The sequence below is a fragment of the Myotis myotis genome, unplaced genomic scaffold, assembly GCF_014108235.1.
Source record: "Myotis myotis isolate mMyoMyo1 unplaced genomic scaffold, mMyoMyo1.p scaffold_m19_p_2, whole genome shotgun sequence".
NCBI classification, from domain to species: Eukaryota; Metazoa; Chordata; class Mammalia; order Chiroptera; family Vespertilionidae; genus Myotis; species Myotis myotis.
Genome location: NW_023416324.1, coordinates 164,557,577 through 164,576,779, shown reverse-complemented (window position 1 = coordinate 164,576,779; position 19,203 = coordinate 164,557,577). Strand labels below are relative to the sequence as shown.

Below are 19,203 nucleotides of genomic sequence, written 5' to 3'. Positions count from 1 at the left end.
ATATTTAGTCTTCACCTGATCTACAGAATTAAAACAGTAAAAATTGAAATTTATACATTGTTTGATCTCAATAGTTAAGAATTTCTGATCTTCTATATGTTAGTAACAGTGTGATTAAAAATATCAAACAGGAATTTTTTTTGGCCTAATTTTTTCAGATATCCATGCTAATCAAAAGAATCAGGCTTGCTCTCCCTCCCAGGAGCACACCCACACGCTGCCCCCCTCCTTTTTTCCCCACAGGTATGCATCTCCTAAACTCTAAGGGACCCCATGAGGCTTGCAAACAGGGCAGCAATGGGCAGCTGCAGTTCATTCCAGGCAAACTCCCTGAATCTATTCTCAAGGCCCCTTGTTCTCTGAATTCTTAGTGAACCAAAGCAGCCTACCTAGGCTCATTTCCCCAGCCTTTGTTTCATTGTCACCAGCTTTAATAAACGATCTCTAACATTCAACCAAAAAATCAGAACATTAAACGATAGGGAAAAACTTTATTAATTTCATATACCACTAAATAAAGATTTAAGTTGCAAAAAAACAAAATTATAGCTCTATTTTTTAATCTAGAAAAATAAGGCTTTGCTCAGAAATGGAATACAGCAGTCCCCCTTTATCTCTGAGGGACACATTAGAATGCCTGAAATTGCAGATAATACTGAACCTTATATATACTATGTTCTTCCCTGTATATACATACTTATAATAAAGTTTAATTTGTACTAGTAAACTCGGCACAGTAAGAGATTAATAATAAAATAGCACAATTATAACAATATACTGTGATAAAAGTTATGTGAATGTGTTCTCTCTCAATATATTGTATTCATCACCTTTCTTGTGATGATGTGAGATGACAATGCCTACCTAATGAGATGAACTGAGGTGACGAATGTAGGCATTGTGATATAGCATTAGGCTACTATAAGGGTTGCTTGAACAAAAGCACTGTGATACCTGAACAGCTGATCTGATAACCAAATGGCTAGTAAGTGACTACAGGCAGGTAGTGTACTAGTATACAATGTGAATATGCTGGACAAAGGGACGATTCACACTGAGGTTTCATCATGCTACTTAGAATGGTGCACAATGAATTGTTGAGCATTTTTTTCAAGTCTCTTGGCCGTTTATTTGTATGCCCGCTTTGGGCAAGTGTCTATTCAGGTCCTCTGCCCATTTTTAAATTAGATTGTTTTCCTTTTGTTAAGTTGTATGAGTACTTTACATATTTTGGAAATTAACCCATCAGATGTATCATTGGCAAATATGTTCTACCAAACAGTGGGTTCCCTTTTCATTTTGATGCTGGTTTCTTTGGCTGTGCAGCTTTTTCGTTTAATGTAGTCCATTTATTTATTTTTTCCTTTGTTTCTCTTGCCCTAGGTGATCTATAGGTGAAAATTCTGCTACAGGAGATGTCAGAGATTTTGCTGCCTACGTTTTCTTCTAGGATTTTTATGGTTTCACGACTTACATTTAAGTCTTTTATCCATTTTTAGTTTATTCTTGTGTATGGTGTAAGTTGGTGGTCTAGTTTAAATTTTTTTGCACATACCTGTCCAATTTCCCCAGCACCATTTATTGAAGAGACTCTCTTTACTCCCTTACATGCTCTTGCCTCATTTGTCAAATATTAATTGAACATAATGGCTTGGGTCAATTTTTGGGTTCTCAGTTTTGTTCCATTGATCTATATGCCTATTCTTGTACCAGTGCCAGGCTGTTTTGATTAACAATGGCTTTGTAGTATAACTTGATATCATCTTTTGATACCTCCAACTTTGTTCTCCTATCTCAAGGTATCTGCAGCTGTTCAGGGTCTTTTTTTTTTTTTTTTTGTTCCATATACATTTTGGAGTATTTGTTCTAGATCTGTGAAATATGTCATTGGTATTTTAATAGGGATTGCATTGAATCTATAGATTTAGATCACTTTGGATAGTATGGACATTTTAATAATGTTAACTCTTCCAATCCATGAACATGGTATATTCTTCCACTTGTTTGTAGCTTCCTCTATCTCTTTTATCAGCGTCCAGTAATTTTTCGAGTACAGGTCTTTTACTTCCCTGGTTAAATTAATTCCTACGTTTGCTTATTTATGTATTTATTTACTAGAGGCCCGGTGCACAAAATTTGTGCACGGGTAAGGTTCCTAGGCCTGGCTGGTGAATAGGCCTTCCTTCATTCCGAGCTGCCCCCCCCCCCCCCCCCAGTGGGTCAGCGTACACCTAGCAATCTAGTAGAACTCTCCCAAGGACAATTTGCATATTAGCCTTTTATATATATATATATATAGAAGATTTGCAATAATAAAAGGGATTTTTTTTCTTTTCTTTTCTTTTCTTTTTTAGTTTCTCTTTCAGGGAGATCATTATTGGTGTATAAAAATGCCACTGATTTCTGGATATTAATTTTGTATCCTGGTACTTGGCCGAATGCGCTTATCAAGTCTAGTAGTTTTTTTTTTTGGTGGGTTCTGTAGGGTTTTCCATGTGTAATATCATGTCATCTGTGAATAATGAGTTTTACTTACTCCTTGACAATTTTAATGCCTTTTATCTTTTCTTCTTGTCTGACTGCTGTAGCTAGAACTTCCAGTGCTATGTTGAATAAGAGTGGTGAAAACAGACATCCCTGTCTTGTTCCTGTTCTTGAGAGAAATTATTATGCTAAGTGAAATAAGCCAGTCAGAGAAAGACAAATATCACATGACCTCCTTGACTATGATGTTGATTTCAACGTCACTAATCATCAGAAAAATGCAAATTAAAATGACAATGAGGTATCACCTCACACCTAACAGAAGGGCTACCATCAATAAATCAACAAACAAGTGCTGGTGAGATTGTGGAGAAAAAGGAACCCTAGTACACTGCTGGAGGGAATGCAGACTGGTACAGTCACTATGGAAAACAGTGTGTTTTCTCAAAAAATTAAAAAATGGAACTGCCATTTGATCCTGTGATCCCACTTCTAGGAATATAGCCTAAGAAGCCTGAAACACCAATTAGAAAGAATGTATGCACCCCTACTTCCATAGCGGCATAATTTACAATAGCTAAGATCTGGAAACAGCCCAAGTGCCCATCAACAGATAAGTGGATAAAAAAGCTGTTGTACATTAAGACAATGGAATACCATGCAGCTGTAAAAAAGGACCTCTTACTCTTTGAGACAGCATGGAGGGACCTGGAAATTATTATGCTAAGTGAAATAAGCCAGTCAGAGAAAGACAAATATCACATGACCTCACTAATATATGGAATCTAATAAATAACATAAATTGATGAATAAAATAGAACTAGAGGCATGGAAACATGGAACAGAATGATGAATCTCAGAGGGAAGGGTGGTGGTGGTGGGGTGGCAGGAAGAGATTAACCAAAGAACTTATGACATATATGCATTATCCATGGACACAGACAATAGAGTGGTGAAAGCCTGTGGTGGGGTGGGAACTTTGTGGAGGAGAGCAACAGGGGAAAAAGGAGGGGAACATATGTAATACTCTCAACAATAAAGAGGAAAAAAAGAAATAAAAATAAAATTTATGAATTGTTTATTTTTGGAATTCATTTAATATTTTTGTTTTTAAAATTGTATTTTTCAATTGTGCTGTTTACATTCAATTTATTTTGTATTAGTGTCAAGTTAACAGCACAGTGGTTAGACTTTACAAAGCATTTCCCCCAGTATTTCCAGTACCCCCGTGGCGCCATACAGAGGCATTACAATATTACTGACTATATCACTTATGCTGTACTTTACATTTCCATGACTACTTTGTAACTACCAATTTGTATTTCTTTAAAACTTTTTTAAAATATATTTTTATTGGTTTCAGAGAAGGAGAGATAGAAACATCAATGATAAGAATCATTGATTGGCTGCCTCCTGCACACCAACCTGCTCGATCTCCTACTGGGGATTGAGCCCACAATCCAGGCATGTGCCCTTGCCCAGAATCAAACCCAGGACCCTTCAGTCCACAGGCCAATGCTCTAACCACTGAGCAAAGCTGAGTAGGGCCCAATTTGTATTTCTTAATCCCTTCAACTTTTTTCAGCCAGTCCCCTAACCGCCTTACCCTCTGGCAACCATTAGTCTGCTCTCTGTATCTGAGTCTGTTTCTATTTTGTTTATTTTGCTCTTTAGACTCCACATGTAAGTGAAAGCATATGGTGTTTGTCTTTCTCTAATGAACTTATTTCACTATGCATAATACCCTCTAGGTCCATCCATGCTGTCTCAAATGGTAAGGTTTCATTCTTTTTTATTGTTAAGTTGTATTCCATTGTATATATATGTACCAGTCTTCTTTATCCACTTGTCTATTGATGAGTGCTTGGGTTGCTTCCATATCTTAGCTACTGTAAATAACACTGCAATAAACATAGGGATGCACATATTCTCTCAAATTAGTATTTTTGATTCCTTTGGTTATATTCCCAGAAATGCAATTGCTGAGTCTCAAGGCAGTTCCAATTTTTTTTTTTTAGGAGCCTCCATACTGGTTTTCACAGTGGATGTACCAATCTGCATTCCCACTAAAAGGGGTCCCTTTTAACCCATCCTTGCCAGCACTTGTTTGCTGATTTACTGATGATAGCCATTCTGATAGGTGTGAGGTGGTATCTCACTGTGGTTTATATTTGCATTTCCCTGACGATTAGTGATGCTGAGCATCTTTTCATATGTCTATTGACCATCTGTATGTCCTCTCTGGAGAAGTATCTATTCAGGGCCTCTGCCCATTTCTTAATTGGATTGGTTGCTTTTGGTGTTGTTATAGGAGTTCTTTTTTGTTGTTAATTCTCACCGAAGGATATTTTCCCATTGATTTTTAGACAGAGTGGAATGGAGGAGGAAGAGACAGAGACATCAATGTGAGAGAGACACATCGATTGGTTGCCTCCCGTACATGCCCCAACCAGGGCTGGGATTAAGCCTGCAACCAAGGTATGTGTCGTTGATCAGAATCAAACCAGGGACCCTTCAGTTCATGGGCCAACTATGCCAAACTGGCTAGGGCGAGTTATATGAGCTCTTTATAAATTTTGGATATTAACCCCTCATCGGATGTACCCTTGGCAATTATCTTCTATTCAGTAGGTTGTCTTTTCATTTTGTTGTTTCCTTTGCTGTGCAAAAATTTTTAAGTTTGATGCAGTCCCATTTGTTCATTTTTTCTTTTGTTTCCCTTGCCCAATGATATATATATATAAAAAAAAAAATAGAGCTTCAAGAAATGTCTGAGATTTTACTGCCTGTTTTCTTCTAGGAGTTGTATGGTTTCCATCTTATATTTAAGTCTTTAATCCATTTTGAGTTTATTTTTGCATATGGTATAAGGTGGTCTATTTTCATTTTTTTTTTTTTTTTTGGCATTTGTCTGTCCAATTTCTCCAACACCATTTATTGAATAGACTGTCTTTACCCCACTGTATGCTCTTGCCTCTTTTGTCATACAATAATTGACCATCTAGGTATGGGTTTACTTCTGGGCTCTCAATTCTGTTTCATTGATCTATGTATCTGTTTTTATGCCAATACCATGCTGTTTTGATTACTATAGCCTTGTAGTATCATTTGATATCAGCTGGCATGATACCTCCAGCTTTGTTCTTTTTTCTTAGGATTTCTGTGGCTATTCAAGGTCTTTTGTGGTTCCACATAAATGTTTAAATTATTTGTTATGTGAAAAACACCACTGGTATTTTGATAGGAATTTCGTTGAATCTATAGATTTCTTTGAGTAGTATGGACATTTTAATGATGTTCATTCTTCCTATTCAAGAGCACGGTATATGCTTCCATTTACTTGTATCTTCTTCAATGATTTTTGTCAGTGTCTTATAATTTCCTGAGTACAGGTCTTTTACTGTCTTGGTTAAATTTATTCCTGGGTATTTTACTTTTTTTGATGCAATTATAAATGGGATTGTTTTCTTAGTTTCCCTTTCTAATACTTCATTATTGATATACTAGAGGCCTGGTGCACAAAATTCGTGTACGGGTAGGATCCCTAGGCCTGGCCGGCGATCAAGGCCGATCAGGGCCTCTGGCTGCTTGCCAGGGCCTTCCTTCCCCAGCTGCTGGCTGCTGGCCAGGGCTTTCTTTCGTTCTGTGCCACCCCCTTGTGGTCAGCGCATGTCATAGTGAGCGATCAAACTCCCTAGGGGACACTTTGCATATTAGCCCCATATATATATCTTTTATATATATAGAAGATAAAGATGCAACCAAATGATTAATTTTGTATCTGTTATTTTACTGAATTCATACATCAGTTTTAATAGCTTACTGGTGGAACTTTAGGGTTCTCTGTATACAGTATTCATGTCATCTGCAAATACTGATATTTTTACTTCTTCCTTTCCAATTGGGATGCCTTTTATTTCTTCTTCTTGTCTAAGTGCTGTGGCTAGGACTTCCAATACTATGCTGAATAAGAATGGTATCTTGTTCCTGATCTTAAAGGAAATGCTTTTAGCTTTTCCCCATTGAGTACAATGTTAGCTGTGGGTCTGTCATATATGAATTTTATTATGTTGAACAGTGTTCCTTCTATTCCCACTTTGCTAAGAGTTTCCATAAACGAGAGGCCCAGTGCATGAAATTTGTGCAATGGTAAAGGTCCCTAGTGGCTGCCGTCCATCAGCCGGGGCCTCCCTCACTTCCCCCGGCTGCCTGCCAGCACCAGGGTCTCCCTCACTTCCCCCCACCAGCCTGCTGCCTGGTCGAATTCCGGTTGAGGGGACAATTTGCATACTACACTTTTATTATATAGGATGGGTGCTGGATTTTGTCAATTTCTTTTTCTGAATCTAATGATATGATCATATGATTTTTGTCCTTCATTTTGTTTCTGGGGTGCATCACCTTATTTGATTTGCAGATATTATACCAACCTTGCATTCCAGGAATAAATCCCACTTGATCATGGTATATAATCTTTTTAATGTATTGCTGAATTCAGCTTGTTAATATTTTGTTGAGGATTTTTACATCCATGTTCATCAGGGATATTGGCCTATAATTTTTTTTTCTGTAATTTCCTTTTCTGGTTTTGGAATCAGGATAATACTGACTTCATAAAATGAGGTTGGGTGTCTTCCCTCCTGAATTTTTTGGAAAAGCTTGAGAAGGATTAAGTGTTAGTTTTTCTTTGAATGTTTGGTAAAATTCACTTGAGAAACCATCCAGGACTTTTGCTTGTTGAAAGTTTTTTGATTACTGCTTTGAATTTGTTGGTTGTAATCAGTCTGTTTTAGTCTTAGAAGACTGTATGTTCCTAGGAATTTACCCATTTCTCCCAGATTGTCAAATTTGTTAGCATATAGTTGTTCGCATCTATTTAATATTTTTGGACTGCAGGTAATTTAAACTATGGAAAGCGAAACTGTGGACAAGGGGGAACTGCAAATAAGATAAATCTACTTAAGAGAAATAGAAATGCTTTGTAAGTACTTCATGAACACTTGTTATTATCCATTCAACAAAATATTTGCACAACTATTAAGATGTTCAATAATTAATGCCTTAATTACAAATCTTTATATACTCATTAAAAAGGACATCAAAGGTCTCTGTCAGCTGACATTTTGTCACATATACAGTTTATAACTTGGTTATATAATCTGAAAATAATACTACTTTAAAAAGAATCAATGTAGATTTTATTCAGATTCAAATCATACCTTCTGCATTTGGTCCATATTGTTGAAGTTTAAATGTAGATAATTTTAATGTTCCCAAATCTACTAATATCCTGATCCTGAAATGCTCTTGGAAAATTACATACTTAAACTTTAACATTATATTCACTTCACTATGCTCTGAGTCACCTTAAAAATACATGTGTCCATTCATTGCAAGTAAGCCTGAATTTATGTTCTTTTGGTGCATTAACTCTAAGCAAAGAAATAAAATTTCTTTTTTAAAGAGCTTCTTTTATTCACTCAGCATATAACTGAATTTCCAACTCATCAAATTTAAATGTTGTTAGTATTAAAAAAAACACTTGATTGAACTAGACTGAGTAAATACATCTTGCTTTATATTGACATTTTTAGATGCCAAGTTTCAGATTGTCTTATCAGTAATAGTTGGTCTTGTGGCAGGAAAAAAAAACACAAAAAATTTAACTAGGAGACAGATATTTAAGGTTCAAGTTCCAGTCACCTTTCACTAGTCCTGTGATTAGGGACAAGCCCAGAAAACATCCTCTCTTGGGCTATATCAACTCCACATGGAAATTATAATGAAATGGAGTTTTAATAACAGCCTTTTTTACTATATAAAATTGTTGAATCAACTGGAATAATGCCAATGAAACCAAATTATAAAAGCACCTTATAAAATTATAAAAGCTCCTTATAAACATAAGGAGCTTTAAAGATCTTAAAATCTAAAGTTTTGGGTTAAAAATCCTGAAACCAGATCTCACTTAGCACCACAGAAAATGGTTTGAGATAAGGTATTCTGAAAACATAATTAAGTTGTTTTTGTACAGAATGTCTTCTTCCTTTGCCCTCCAAGGCTCAATATTTAAGATCTGTCAAAGAATGAGGTTTCTAAAAAGCAATCAGCTTTCTATTTAACTAAATCTATAGCTTCAGACATTTTATTTTGCTAAACAGTTCCATTACCTACAGATTTCTGTAAATTTAAACAGCAAATGATTAGGTTTGCTCATGGTCACATTCTATAAAAGGAAACTTACAGTGGAAAGAGATACATTTCTCTAAAGATTTTGTTTTTTAAAAAAATATTTTTATTGATTTCAGAGAGGAAGGAAGAGGGAGAGATAGAAACATCAATGATAAAAGAGAATCATTGATCGGCTGTCTCCTGCATGCCCCCTACTGGGGATTGAGCTCGCAACCCAGGCATGTGCCCGTGACCAGAATCGAACCCAGGACCCTTCAATCCCTAGCCAAACCAGCTAGGGCTCTAAAGATTTTATTTTATTTTATTTTTTAAATTTTTTTTTAATATATTTTATTGATTTTTCACAGAGAGGAAGGGAGAGAGATAGAGAGTTAGAAACATCGATCAGCTGCCTCCTGCACATCTCCCACTGGGGATGTGCCTGCAACCCAGGTACATGCCCTTGACCGGAATCGAACCTGGGACCCTTCAGTCCACAGGTTGACGCTCCATCCACTGAGCCAAACCGGTCTCGGCAAGGGCTCTAAAGATTTTAGATAGAAATTATCAGAAAGCTTCTGATTAGAAGGATAATGAAAGAAAAGGATTCACGTTTTAAGAAAAGAAGATTAATTTTGTGAAGAAAGCAATTCTAAAGCAAAAAAGAAGGGAGACCCATGATCCAGTAACTAAATGTTCCCTCCTTATAAGACAATGCCTCTGAAATGAGTTAAGTCAGAGTTAGAAGCAGAAAAGCACAGCTAAAAGTTGCATTAAACCTATGTAAATAGTCCCACTAAGATTTCCTATTAAGGATACTGTAAAAGAAAACTAGTACATCTCTATGTAAAGTTCAAAAGCAGGCAAAACTAAAATGTGTAGGGATATATAATTAAGTGATTACCATAAAAGTCAGGATAATGGTTATGATAGCAGGGAGGAGAAAGGAGACTGGAAAGGACAGGAGGTATTTCTGAAGTAATGGAAATATTCTTTTTCTTGACCATGATGGTGGTTATAGAGACGTTTGTTTTATAACTTCTTAAGCTTCAAAATATACTTTTCTGTATGTATATGAAATATTTAAAAAACAAACACATATTAACGACCTTGTTCATGCTTCCTAATCTCAAAGTAAAACAGGTTATTTCCTCAATGATGCTAACAATATTGAGTTAAAAATGACAATTTATTGTTATTACTGCTTAGGAGAGAAGAATGAAGATGGACCTTTGGAGTTTAAAAGGTATCTCTAATTGTGAGGGGGACACCAAAATATTTGTAAACCTGCTTTGTGAGCCAATTATAGAAAAACTGTGGGACACAAGCAGAAATGTTTTCTTAAAATTAAGAATGAAATTTAAAAATCATAATCCCAGCACCTTAACCCATTAACAATTTTGATTTCTGCATACTTTCAACTGTGTATGATAAGAAAAAAACACATAAGCTTTCAGTATATATAAAATGATGCAACATTTATAAAATACATATACGTACTGATATAAAACCTATCAGTATATGTATTTTATCATAAGCTGCTTGTATTTTCTAGTATTTTACCTTTTAAAAAAATCTTTACCTGAGGATATATTTTTATTGATTTTAGAAAGAGAGGAAGGGGGTAGGAAGGAAGGGGAGGAGGGGGGAGAGAGAGAAACATTGATATGAGAAACATTGATCAGTTGCCTCTTGTACTCACCCCAATTGGGGATCCAACCTGCAACCTAGGTATGTTTTTCAGTCTTTACCTTTTTAATAACTGCACTAATATTCAACAATAAACTCTTAACCTAATGTTAGATATTTAGATTAAATCCAAGGGTTTTGTATTTAAAATAAAACAGAAATGAACATTTTTGTGCATATTTTATTCCATGATGTTTTTAGGATAATTTGCCAGGATAGGCATATCTGGATTAAATTTTATCAAGACCTTTATAGTTAACATTATGTTGCCATACAGCTTTTTAAAAAGAGAGGACTATTTGTAAAAGGCGAAAGATTTATGCGGTCTGAAGAGAAACCAGAGCATAAGAGAGGACTATTTGTAATGTCCCCAAAAATTACTAAAACTTTGCCAGGATCAGATATTTGTATGTGTGTTTTCCACCTGAGCAGAATAAATCAGTATTTAAAAGCTGTTTTGTGTTTCTTTGCTTATTACCTAATAAGTAATATGAAAAAATATTTATTTTACTTTCTTGTATGAATTGCTTAAATCTTTTGCCTACCTATTGGAACCCTCTTATAAATTTTAAGAGATTTAATCCATATTACACACAACCCAAGGTATTTAAATAAGGTATAAACGACATTTTATGTAACCCAAATTTTTCCCAGTGTGCTTGCCGTTTAGTTTACGTTCCACTAGAAACAGAATTAAAGCTTTATATATTCAAAGCTTCATTCTACTTCAACACAATGCTAAGAAAAAAAGAAATCTTTAGAATTATTCAGAACCAAAGATGATAAAAGTATCTTGCAAACAAAGGAATTTAAATAAAGACATAAAACAACAGGCTCCAAACAATGGTAGGACTTCCTAGGTGGAAAGTAGTGAAGTAGAAGAAACTGTTAGCAGAGTACACTGGGATATAGAAATTAGCATCTCTAAAGTTTTGGCAGATTAAAATTAGTTGTAGAGCAACAAAACCCAAGGAGTAAAACTTGAGTTTAATCCCAACAGTATCAGGAACTGTTCCTGTGACCTCCTTTAGGTCTTTATCTCCACTTACAAAAAATAGGGGCACCACCACATGCACTGCAGATCTGCTGTGAGGGTAAGAGCACCTAACGGTTTCAGTTTCTTTCCTCACTCTGGCTGAGTAGTTTTCCTGCAGCCTAAATCTGGTCCAGAAAAAGTCACCACTCTCACTTTCACTTTGATAGCCCATATGATGCCATCTCAAAGACTTACTCATACTTCCTTATTGCTTGTGACTTGTTCCTTTGACAGTTTTAGCCACGCTTGGAGTGGGAAGCAGGATTTTGCTTCAGGGTGTTAAACTTTAATTGCACATTTCAAGAAATGGTTCTTTTAAATGAAGATTCAACTTATGTAGGGTGACAAATTACAAGTCTTTGAAGCCTGACACCATTACTGAACTATTAAAGTAAGACTTAACAATAAAAGCAATTAGTAAATAAAACTCACTTTTGGAAAATTTTACTCAATGAGACTTTAATACATCCCTTTATAGGCAGAAAAAGACAAAGTTAAAGCACACTTATATGCGTGGCCAGTGCTGTTCAGTGGTTGAGCATCACCCTATGAACCAGGAGCTCAAGTTTTGATTGCCAGTCCCGGTACATGTCTGGGTTGCAGGCTTGATCCCCAGAGTGGGGCGTGCAGGAGGCAGCAGATCAATGATTATCTCTCATAACTGATGTTTCTACCTCTCTCTCCGAAATCAATATATTTTAAAAAAAGAAATTAATCCAAGCACATTTTTTTTCAAACATAATTTGCCTACATTACTAACCCAAGACTACTACAGAATTTTAATTGAACACAGTGATTCTGAGATGTGGGAAAAATTAGTATTTATGTTTATTTACTAAAATAAGAGTAACATTTGAAGTTGAGGTACTGGGTTAAATACTTTACATTTATTACCTCATTTAATAATTAAACTAGGCATGAATATAATGAATAACTTACTGGCAGTCACAGAACAAATAAGTAGCAGACAGGATCCAAACCCAGGTAATCTAGTTCCTAATTAATTACTAGCCTACACACTTCTCATAGGATAGCATTAGTAATATTTAATATTAATACCATACTTTCAACAATTCCAAATGAACATTCTCATTTTAATATCTCTGAAAACAGAATATATCTTAAAATAGATGGCATCTTATAAATTGGCAGTACTTTTTTCTTTCTTGGTAGTACATAAAATCATGTTACAGCTTAGAATAAATGGTGTCTTGTTTTTGATGAAATGGACATACTTACTATATCTGTTACATTAGATCAGCGATTTTCAATCTTTTTCATCTCATGGCACACATTAATTACTAAAATTCTGCAGCACACCAAAAAATATATTTTTTTGCCCATCTGACAAAATAAAAAAGGTGTAATTTTGATTCATTCAGATGGCTACTGTTTATGTTGGCTATTGTCATTTTTTTTGTTTGACAATCTAAGGCAGTGGTTCTCAACCTTGGCTGCACATTAGAATCACCTGGAAATCTTTTTAAAATCCTGATTTCTGGGCCTCATCCTCCAGAAATTCTGTTTCTTTGTTACTAATGTTGTGGCCCCAACCCATAACAAAGAAACAGAATTTCCGGAGGATGAGGCCCAGAAATTAGGATTTTAAAAAGATTCCCAGGTGATTCTAATGTGCAGCCAAGGTTGAGAACCACTGATCTATGGGAAAAGAGGTCAGTGCCCCTGACTAAATAGTGGAGTATTGCATTATCTTAAAATTTTTTGTGGCACACTGCTTGAAAATTGTTGCATTAGATCTTAATGAGTTATGTACTATACTCAAGGTATCCTGAAAGAATGGGAATTCCACAATCATAGGAGGTAACAGTAGAGTTCTAACTATTTGAACAGTGTGTTGCAATGTACTGAGATTTACCTATTCCTAATTATGTGGATCTACAGAATCTATCCAATTTAATGGTAACTTGAAGAAATTAGTCATTGAAGATAATATTACAAATGCAAAGTATAAAGAGAATATTAATAACAGCAGAGAAATTAAAAAAGATAATTTGACAAGAACTGTATAAAAAAATTCTAAAGACCATTCAAAATATGGCATTATAAGAACCTTACTTTAAGTGTATATTTAGCTTTGAGATATTATCCAATGATAGTAGTACATGTGTAAATATTATAAACAAACACTTGGAAGCGTATTTGAAATTTTTCCTACTAAAAAGATGCACAATCAAAAAATTTAAAGACTAATGGAATAAGACAACTCAATTCTGGCCTTTTAAAAAAACCCCTTGGTAAGGTTTCTTTTTGTTAAATAAAATGTTGTATTTAACAACTGATGGTGGTGGTAGTGGGAGAGAAGTGGTGTGTACAGAAAAAGGAAATTACCACTGCATTTTACATGATAAAGACACCAATAAAAAGTATGGTTGAGATTTGCAAATAAGGGCACTTGCTGAAATTCATCTGTAATTTCAAAATAAATATTCAGAGGCACTTTCTTCAGTCTCTCAAAGAGCAGGGAAAAATCTGAGTTGCCCAATGCACATTCCCAGCTGAGGGAAAACAAGGAGATGCTTTTACATTGTTTCAGCTCTCATACTGTAAGTGTCCTTTTGGCAGTATATGTAGTTCCATGTTATTTGCTTTTTGCTAGTGACTTTGCTGTTTAAACTGGCTCCCAGGTGTAGTGCTGAAGTGCTATCTAGTATTTCCAAAAACAAGAAGGCTGTGATGTGCCTAAAGGAGAAAATATGTGTATTATATAAACTTCATTTAGACATGAGTGACAGTGCTGTTGGCCATGTGTTCAATGTTAATCAAACAATATATATTAAATAAGGTGTCATTAACAAAAACAAAATTTTTAAAACTTATATAATGCTAGAGGCCCGATGCATGAAATTTGTGCAAGAGTAGGCCTTCACAGCTGCCTCAGCCCTCACAGTCCCTCGCAGCTGCAGCCGCCTCTCAGCCCTGACCCCTGCCCCACTGGTCATTTTGGAAGGTCGTTCTGCAGTCTGGTCTAATTAGCATATTAGCTCTTTATTACATAGGATTGGTGATTAAAATGTGACCAGAGGCTTGCAGAAACTTAGCTTTGTATTTCACCTGGGAGCTATGATTCAGTATTTACTAACTTAGTGTTTGTGGTGACTTTATAGAACACAACTACCGAAAATAACCAGAATTAACTTACATCCCTGGTTTTTTTATATTAACACATTTCATACCGCTCAGGAGTTTTCTCGTGTTTCACGCGCCATCTGTTAAGGACCGCTCACGAGTGTTCTCGTTTTTCACGCCCATGGAAAAAGGAGTGAATCTAGATACTTATGTAAATTTTGTTTGGTCCCTCTTCATAGAGGAAAATGTTTTATGCAGTACCATACGTTAAAAAAGTACTAGGAACTTTAATTGTTTTTGTAAATAAAAATGTTATAATTATTGAAAAACAACACCTAAAGTGCATTATGATGATTTAAATAACGTGCAGTTTGCCCAAAAACGTGTGGTCCCTGGCGTATGTCTTAGAGATTTCTATGCGGTACGCAATGTGTTAATACTAGAGGCCTGGTGTACGAAATTTGTGCACTGGAGGAGGAGGGTTGACCCTCAGCCCAGCCTGTACCCTCTCTAATCTGGGACCCCTCGGAGGATGTCCAACTGCCGGTTTAGGCCCAATCCCTGTGGAACCAGGCCTAAACTGGCAGTCGGACATCTCTCTCACAATCCGGGACTGCTGGCTCCCAACCACTTGCCTGCCTGCCTGCCCGACTGCCCCTAACGGCTTCTGCCTGCCAGCCTGATCACCCCCCCCCCCAAACCACTCCCCTGCTAGTCTGATCGACACCTAACTGCTCCACGCCCCCAACTGCCCTCCCCTGCCGGCCTGATTGCCCCTAACTGCCCTCCCCTGCCAGCCTGGTCGCCCCTAACTACCCTCCCCTGCAGTCCTGGTCGCTCCCAACTGCCCTCCCCTGCCAGCCATCTTGTGCAAGGGCGTGATGGTCAATTTGCATCTTCCTCTTTATTATATAGGATGAGATTCGTTTGCCTTATACTCTGTTCCAACATTTAAAGTTAGACTACTACATTACACTTATTAGTTTCTGAATTTTAAGTGCATTGTAATTGAGTTATTTATTTTCAGTCCTTTTATATAAAAGGGGGAATACTGGTTGTATTAAAATTACACATTACAAAAAGTCTGTTTCAAATATGTTCAACTATACTTTTGTTTCAGCTCAAAGAGGCTCTCATAAAGTCACTAATATTGTTTGCATGAGCTGTGACATAAATACATAATAATGTATATTGTACAGCTGACCCTTGAACATTTGCGGGGGTTGAGGTGCCAACTCCCAAAAACTTTACTAATATCTTACTGTGACCAGAAGCCTTACTGATAACAAAACAGTATTTTGTATGTTATATGTATTACATACTGTATTCTTAACTTAAGCTAGAGAAAAGAAAAGTTAAGAAAATCAAAACTGGGCCCATGCAGTTCAAACCCATGTTGTTCAAAGGTCACTGTATTACCAATATAATCAGTTTCTCTGCTTTACTGCCATGTAACACTGATTATTACTTGGAACCGAACATCACGAACCTCAATGAATTAGGTAGCTCCTTTTAAAGACAAGACTATAACTCTCTAACTAGAAAAGCAATCAAAGTCACCCATCTTGTAAAAGGCTCCTTTGGAATGAAATCTGCCCTGATAGCAGCTCCTACAGAAGAAGTAGCCCTATGTAGGTGAGTCAGTCTACTATAGTGACTTTCAAGGTAAAAAGATCTGGAGGTAACCCCAATTACGAGGCCAACCCATACATGGAGTGGGGCCATAGGATTTTATGGCAGATCAAAGTTGAGAATAGACGCTATCAGAGAAAAACAGAAGAAAATTATAAGCCACTTGGTAGCCAAACAAAAAGTTCCCACTGATATCTAAAAACATAAATGCCAGTGAGAACTGTATTCCTGCTGCAGAAGAGCCTTCTATAGTTTTTGACTTTTTTTTTTTTTTTTTTTTAACTATCTTGGTCTTTCTGTTATAGCTATGTTCTGGTGAGATTCTGCTTTCTAAATCCCATCAACCACTACTCCTCATCCCCATTTGAAGTGGCTTATCCCAGAGGTTGGAAAATTGTGTTACAGAATGTAAGAGTCAAGCATTCCAGAATGGGGGTGGGGGAGCTGCTAGACAAACAAGGTCCTTTCCAACCCCAAAGGTCATGATTCCAAGCTGTGGTCCTACTTATGTTTTCTTCAAGGTAACACAAATCCACATAAATTTACCATCACCAACTAGTAGCTCCTTTTATTGACCTAAGATGGTCCTTTAAATGGGTATGCCCTAGTTCCAATACTCTTAAGTTTTCCTGAACATCCTCACTTTATGACTTTACAGATTTCAGTTAAGTTTTCTGAAGCCTTAGTTCCAAAATGTAGCGTCTTCATATTTTTTAGCATTTTATAACAAGCCCTCTAGCACTGCTAACCCAGTGGAATATTTTATAGTACATATACTGTATGGCAATTTTTTCTTTTAAAATATATTTTTATTGATTTCAGAGAGGAAGGGAGAGGGAGAGAGAGAGAAACATCAATGGTAAGAGAATCATTGACTGACTGCCTCCTGCACGCCCCACACTGGGGTGGAGCCCATATGTGCCCTGACTAGGAATCCAACCCTGACCTCCGGCTTCATGGGTCCATGCTCAACCACTGAGCCACCCCAACAAGGCTGCAATTTTTTTTTTTCTCTCCATTGAGCATTGCTCCTTGGGTATCTTTCTCTGTACATAAACATCTCTCTCACTCTCTTTAAAAGGCTGGTATGTTGTTCCATTATACAAATGTACCATAATTATTAATGGACTGTGGGTTGCTTCCAATTATTTATTATTACACACAATGCTATGGGTCAACATCTTTTTACACGTGTACCTGTGAGTATGCAAGAGTCGCTACATTATTACTGGGTTATTTTGAATTGCTGCTTTCTGAACTGTCTGAGTTTAGATATGTCTTGAAAGAAGAACGAAGGCTAGAAAGCACTCAAACTCTCCCTGCAGATGCAAATATACTTAGCAATAAGTAGCTTTCCATTAACTATAAATAAAAGACTTGGGCATTTTTCGTTCCTCTGAGGTGCAGAGGCAATGACAAACCAGGACCGGGAGACTTGGCGCATTGCACGATGCTTCTGACAAGGTTCACGTAAGATTGAGAAGGACACTTAAAAAAATGGAAGAAATTGCTTCTTTTTTTGGAAACTAGAGTTCCCAGGCCAAGGGTTCCCACGCCTAATTACTTTAATTACTGAAAATACTTGAATTACTGAAGAATTTCAGAAACCTCAGATGCGAGATGAAGAAATAACAAACGCTTAACAGGTGAAGCTTTGAAACTTCAGTGTGATTCTTTAATGCTCCCAATATCCGAAAGTTCAAAGGTTATGATGTGTGCTCTAAAAATACTAAAAGTGCGTATATACTTAAAAAAAAAAAAAAGATAAACACGCCATAGCTCCTGCCTTCTTTAGACTCACCCCTCTCCGGCCGGCGGGCCGGCCAGAGGAGACCCGAGCGGCGCCCGAGCAGCATCCTCGCCGCCGCCCGCGCTCGGGGCCGGGGCCGGGGCCGGGCCGGGTCGGTAGCCGCCGGGCGACGGGCGTCCGTCCCTGGGGACTCACCTCAGTTCTTCGTCGACACTCTTGCTGGGCTGCTGCTCGGCCGAGGCTACCACAGAGGAAGTCGTAGAGGTCTTGTTCTTCAGGATCCCCTTAATGGGCCGGTGAGAAGCCGTCGAGGCCGCCATTGCCCGCCCCTCCGGCGGTCGGTTCAGGGTCGCTGCTGGGCGTCGGGTCCAGGAAGGAAAGGGAGAGGCGCGAGCCGAGACTCGCCGGGCAGCCGCCGCGCCCGCCCCGAGCTGAAGCGGCCGCACCTGCTGTCGCGGAGGCGGCCACCGGCGTCGTTCCCACGACACAACGACCCCGACGCTTTGGCGTCTAGCCGACGCCGCGCGGCTGGCGGTTCTTCGCGCGCCCCTGGCCACCGACACGGCACCGCGGCCCGCGGACGCGGAGAGAAGCCGGCCTACCGCTCCAGCGCGGGAGCGACGCCGACGCCGAAGCCAAGCGGGCCCGCCCTCTCGCGATATCTAGGGGGGGCGGGCGTGGGCGGGGCGTGGGCGGGGCTAGAACAAAGCCAACCTGCTCGCCCCGCCCTCCCCTGGCCCTCCCGTGGGCTGGGCGGTACCACGGGCGCGGGAGCCCAGGAGCCGCAGCAGAGAACCTTCGGAGGTTGCTGGCTTGCCTCTGCGCAGAGCTGTACATCTCTCCGAGCACCCTCATCCCCACCAGCATATGAAGTCCATATTGTTATTTCTGTAACTTATAGGTGGGAAAACTGAAGCTCAAAGGTGACATCATTCCTCAAAGATCCTGGGTGACTTTCAGAGAAATCAGTCTCCTCTTTCCTAACACTGAACTCGCATAAAAAGTTGGACACTATGATAAAATCGTGGAATGTCAGCATTGAAATGACCCTTAGCGACCTATTGTGAGGTCATAGAATATTGACTTTTATGAAATCATAGAACATCAGCATTGGAATAGTCTAATTCATTTTTAGAAATAAATTTTGGAGAACCTGAGGGACACAGAGGGGAAATGACCTGACCACCCTGTCACACAGCCAGTCCATAGTGCGTGGTCATAGAACTTCAGATTTGTAGTCTGGCGTTTGCACATTTTACCGCATTCTCCTCCTGTGTTGGTAATTCCAAGGAAGGTATTACTGGCAAAAGTTCCTATAATGGTGGTTTATAATGTCTTCCCCCCCAAAATCTAG

At 38.0% G+C, this 19,203-nt stretch overlaps 1 protein-coding gene across 2 annotated transcripts in view; it reads right to left on the bottom strand.

Moving 5' to 3' along the window:
* The window catches only part of PPP1R2 (protein phosphatase 1 regulatory inhibitor subunit 2), a 34,188-nt gene extending 15,692 nt beyond the window's left edge, over window positions 1-18,496 (bottom strand). Inside the window, exon 1 of one of the 2 annotated variants that reach the window (XM_036348362.1) lies at window positions 18,045-18,496. In XM_036348362.1, the coding sequence (XP_036204255.1) occupies window positions 18,045-18,169 (125 nt within the window). In that variant the 5' untranslated portion in view covers window positions 18,170-18,496. The remainder of the gene's footprint in view (window positions 1-18,044) is intronic. The other variant, XM_036348364.1, reaches the window with a different exon arrangement.
* Window positions 18,497-19,203: the final 707 nt, after the last annotated feature.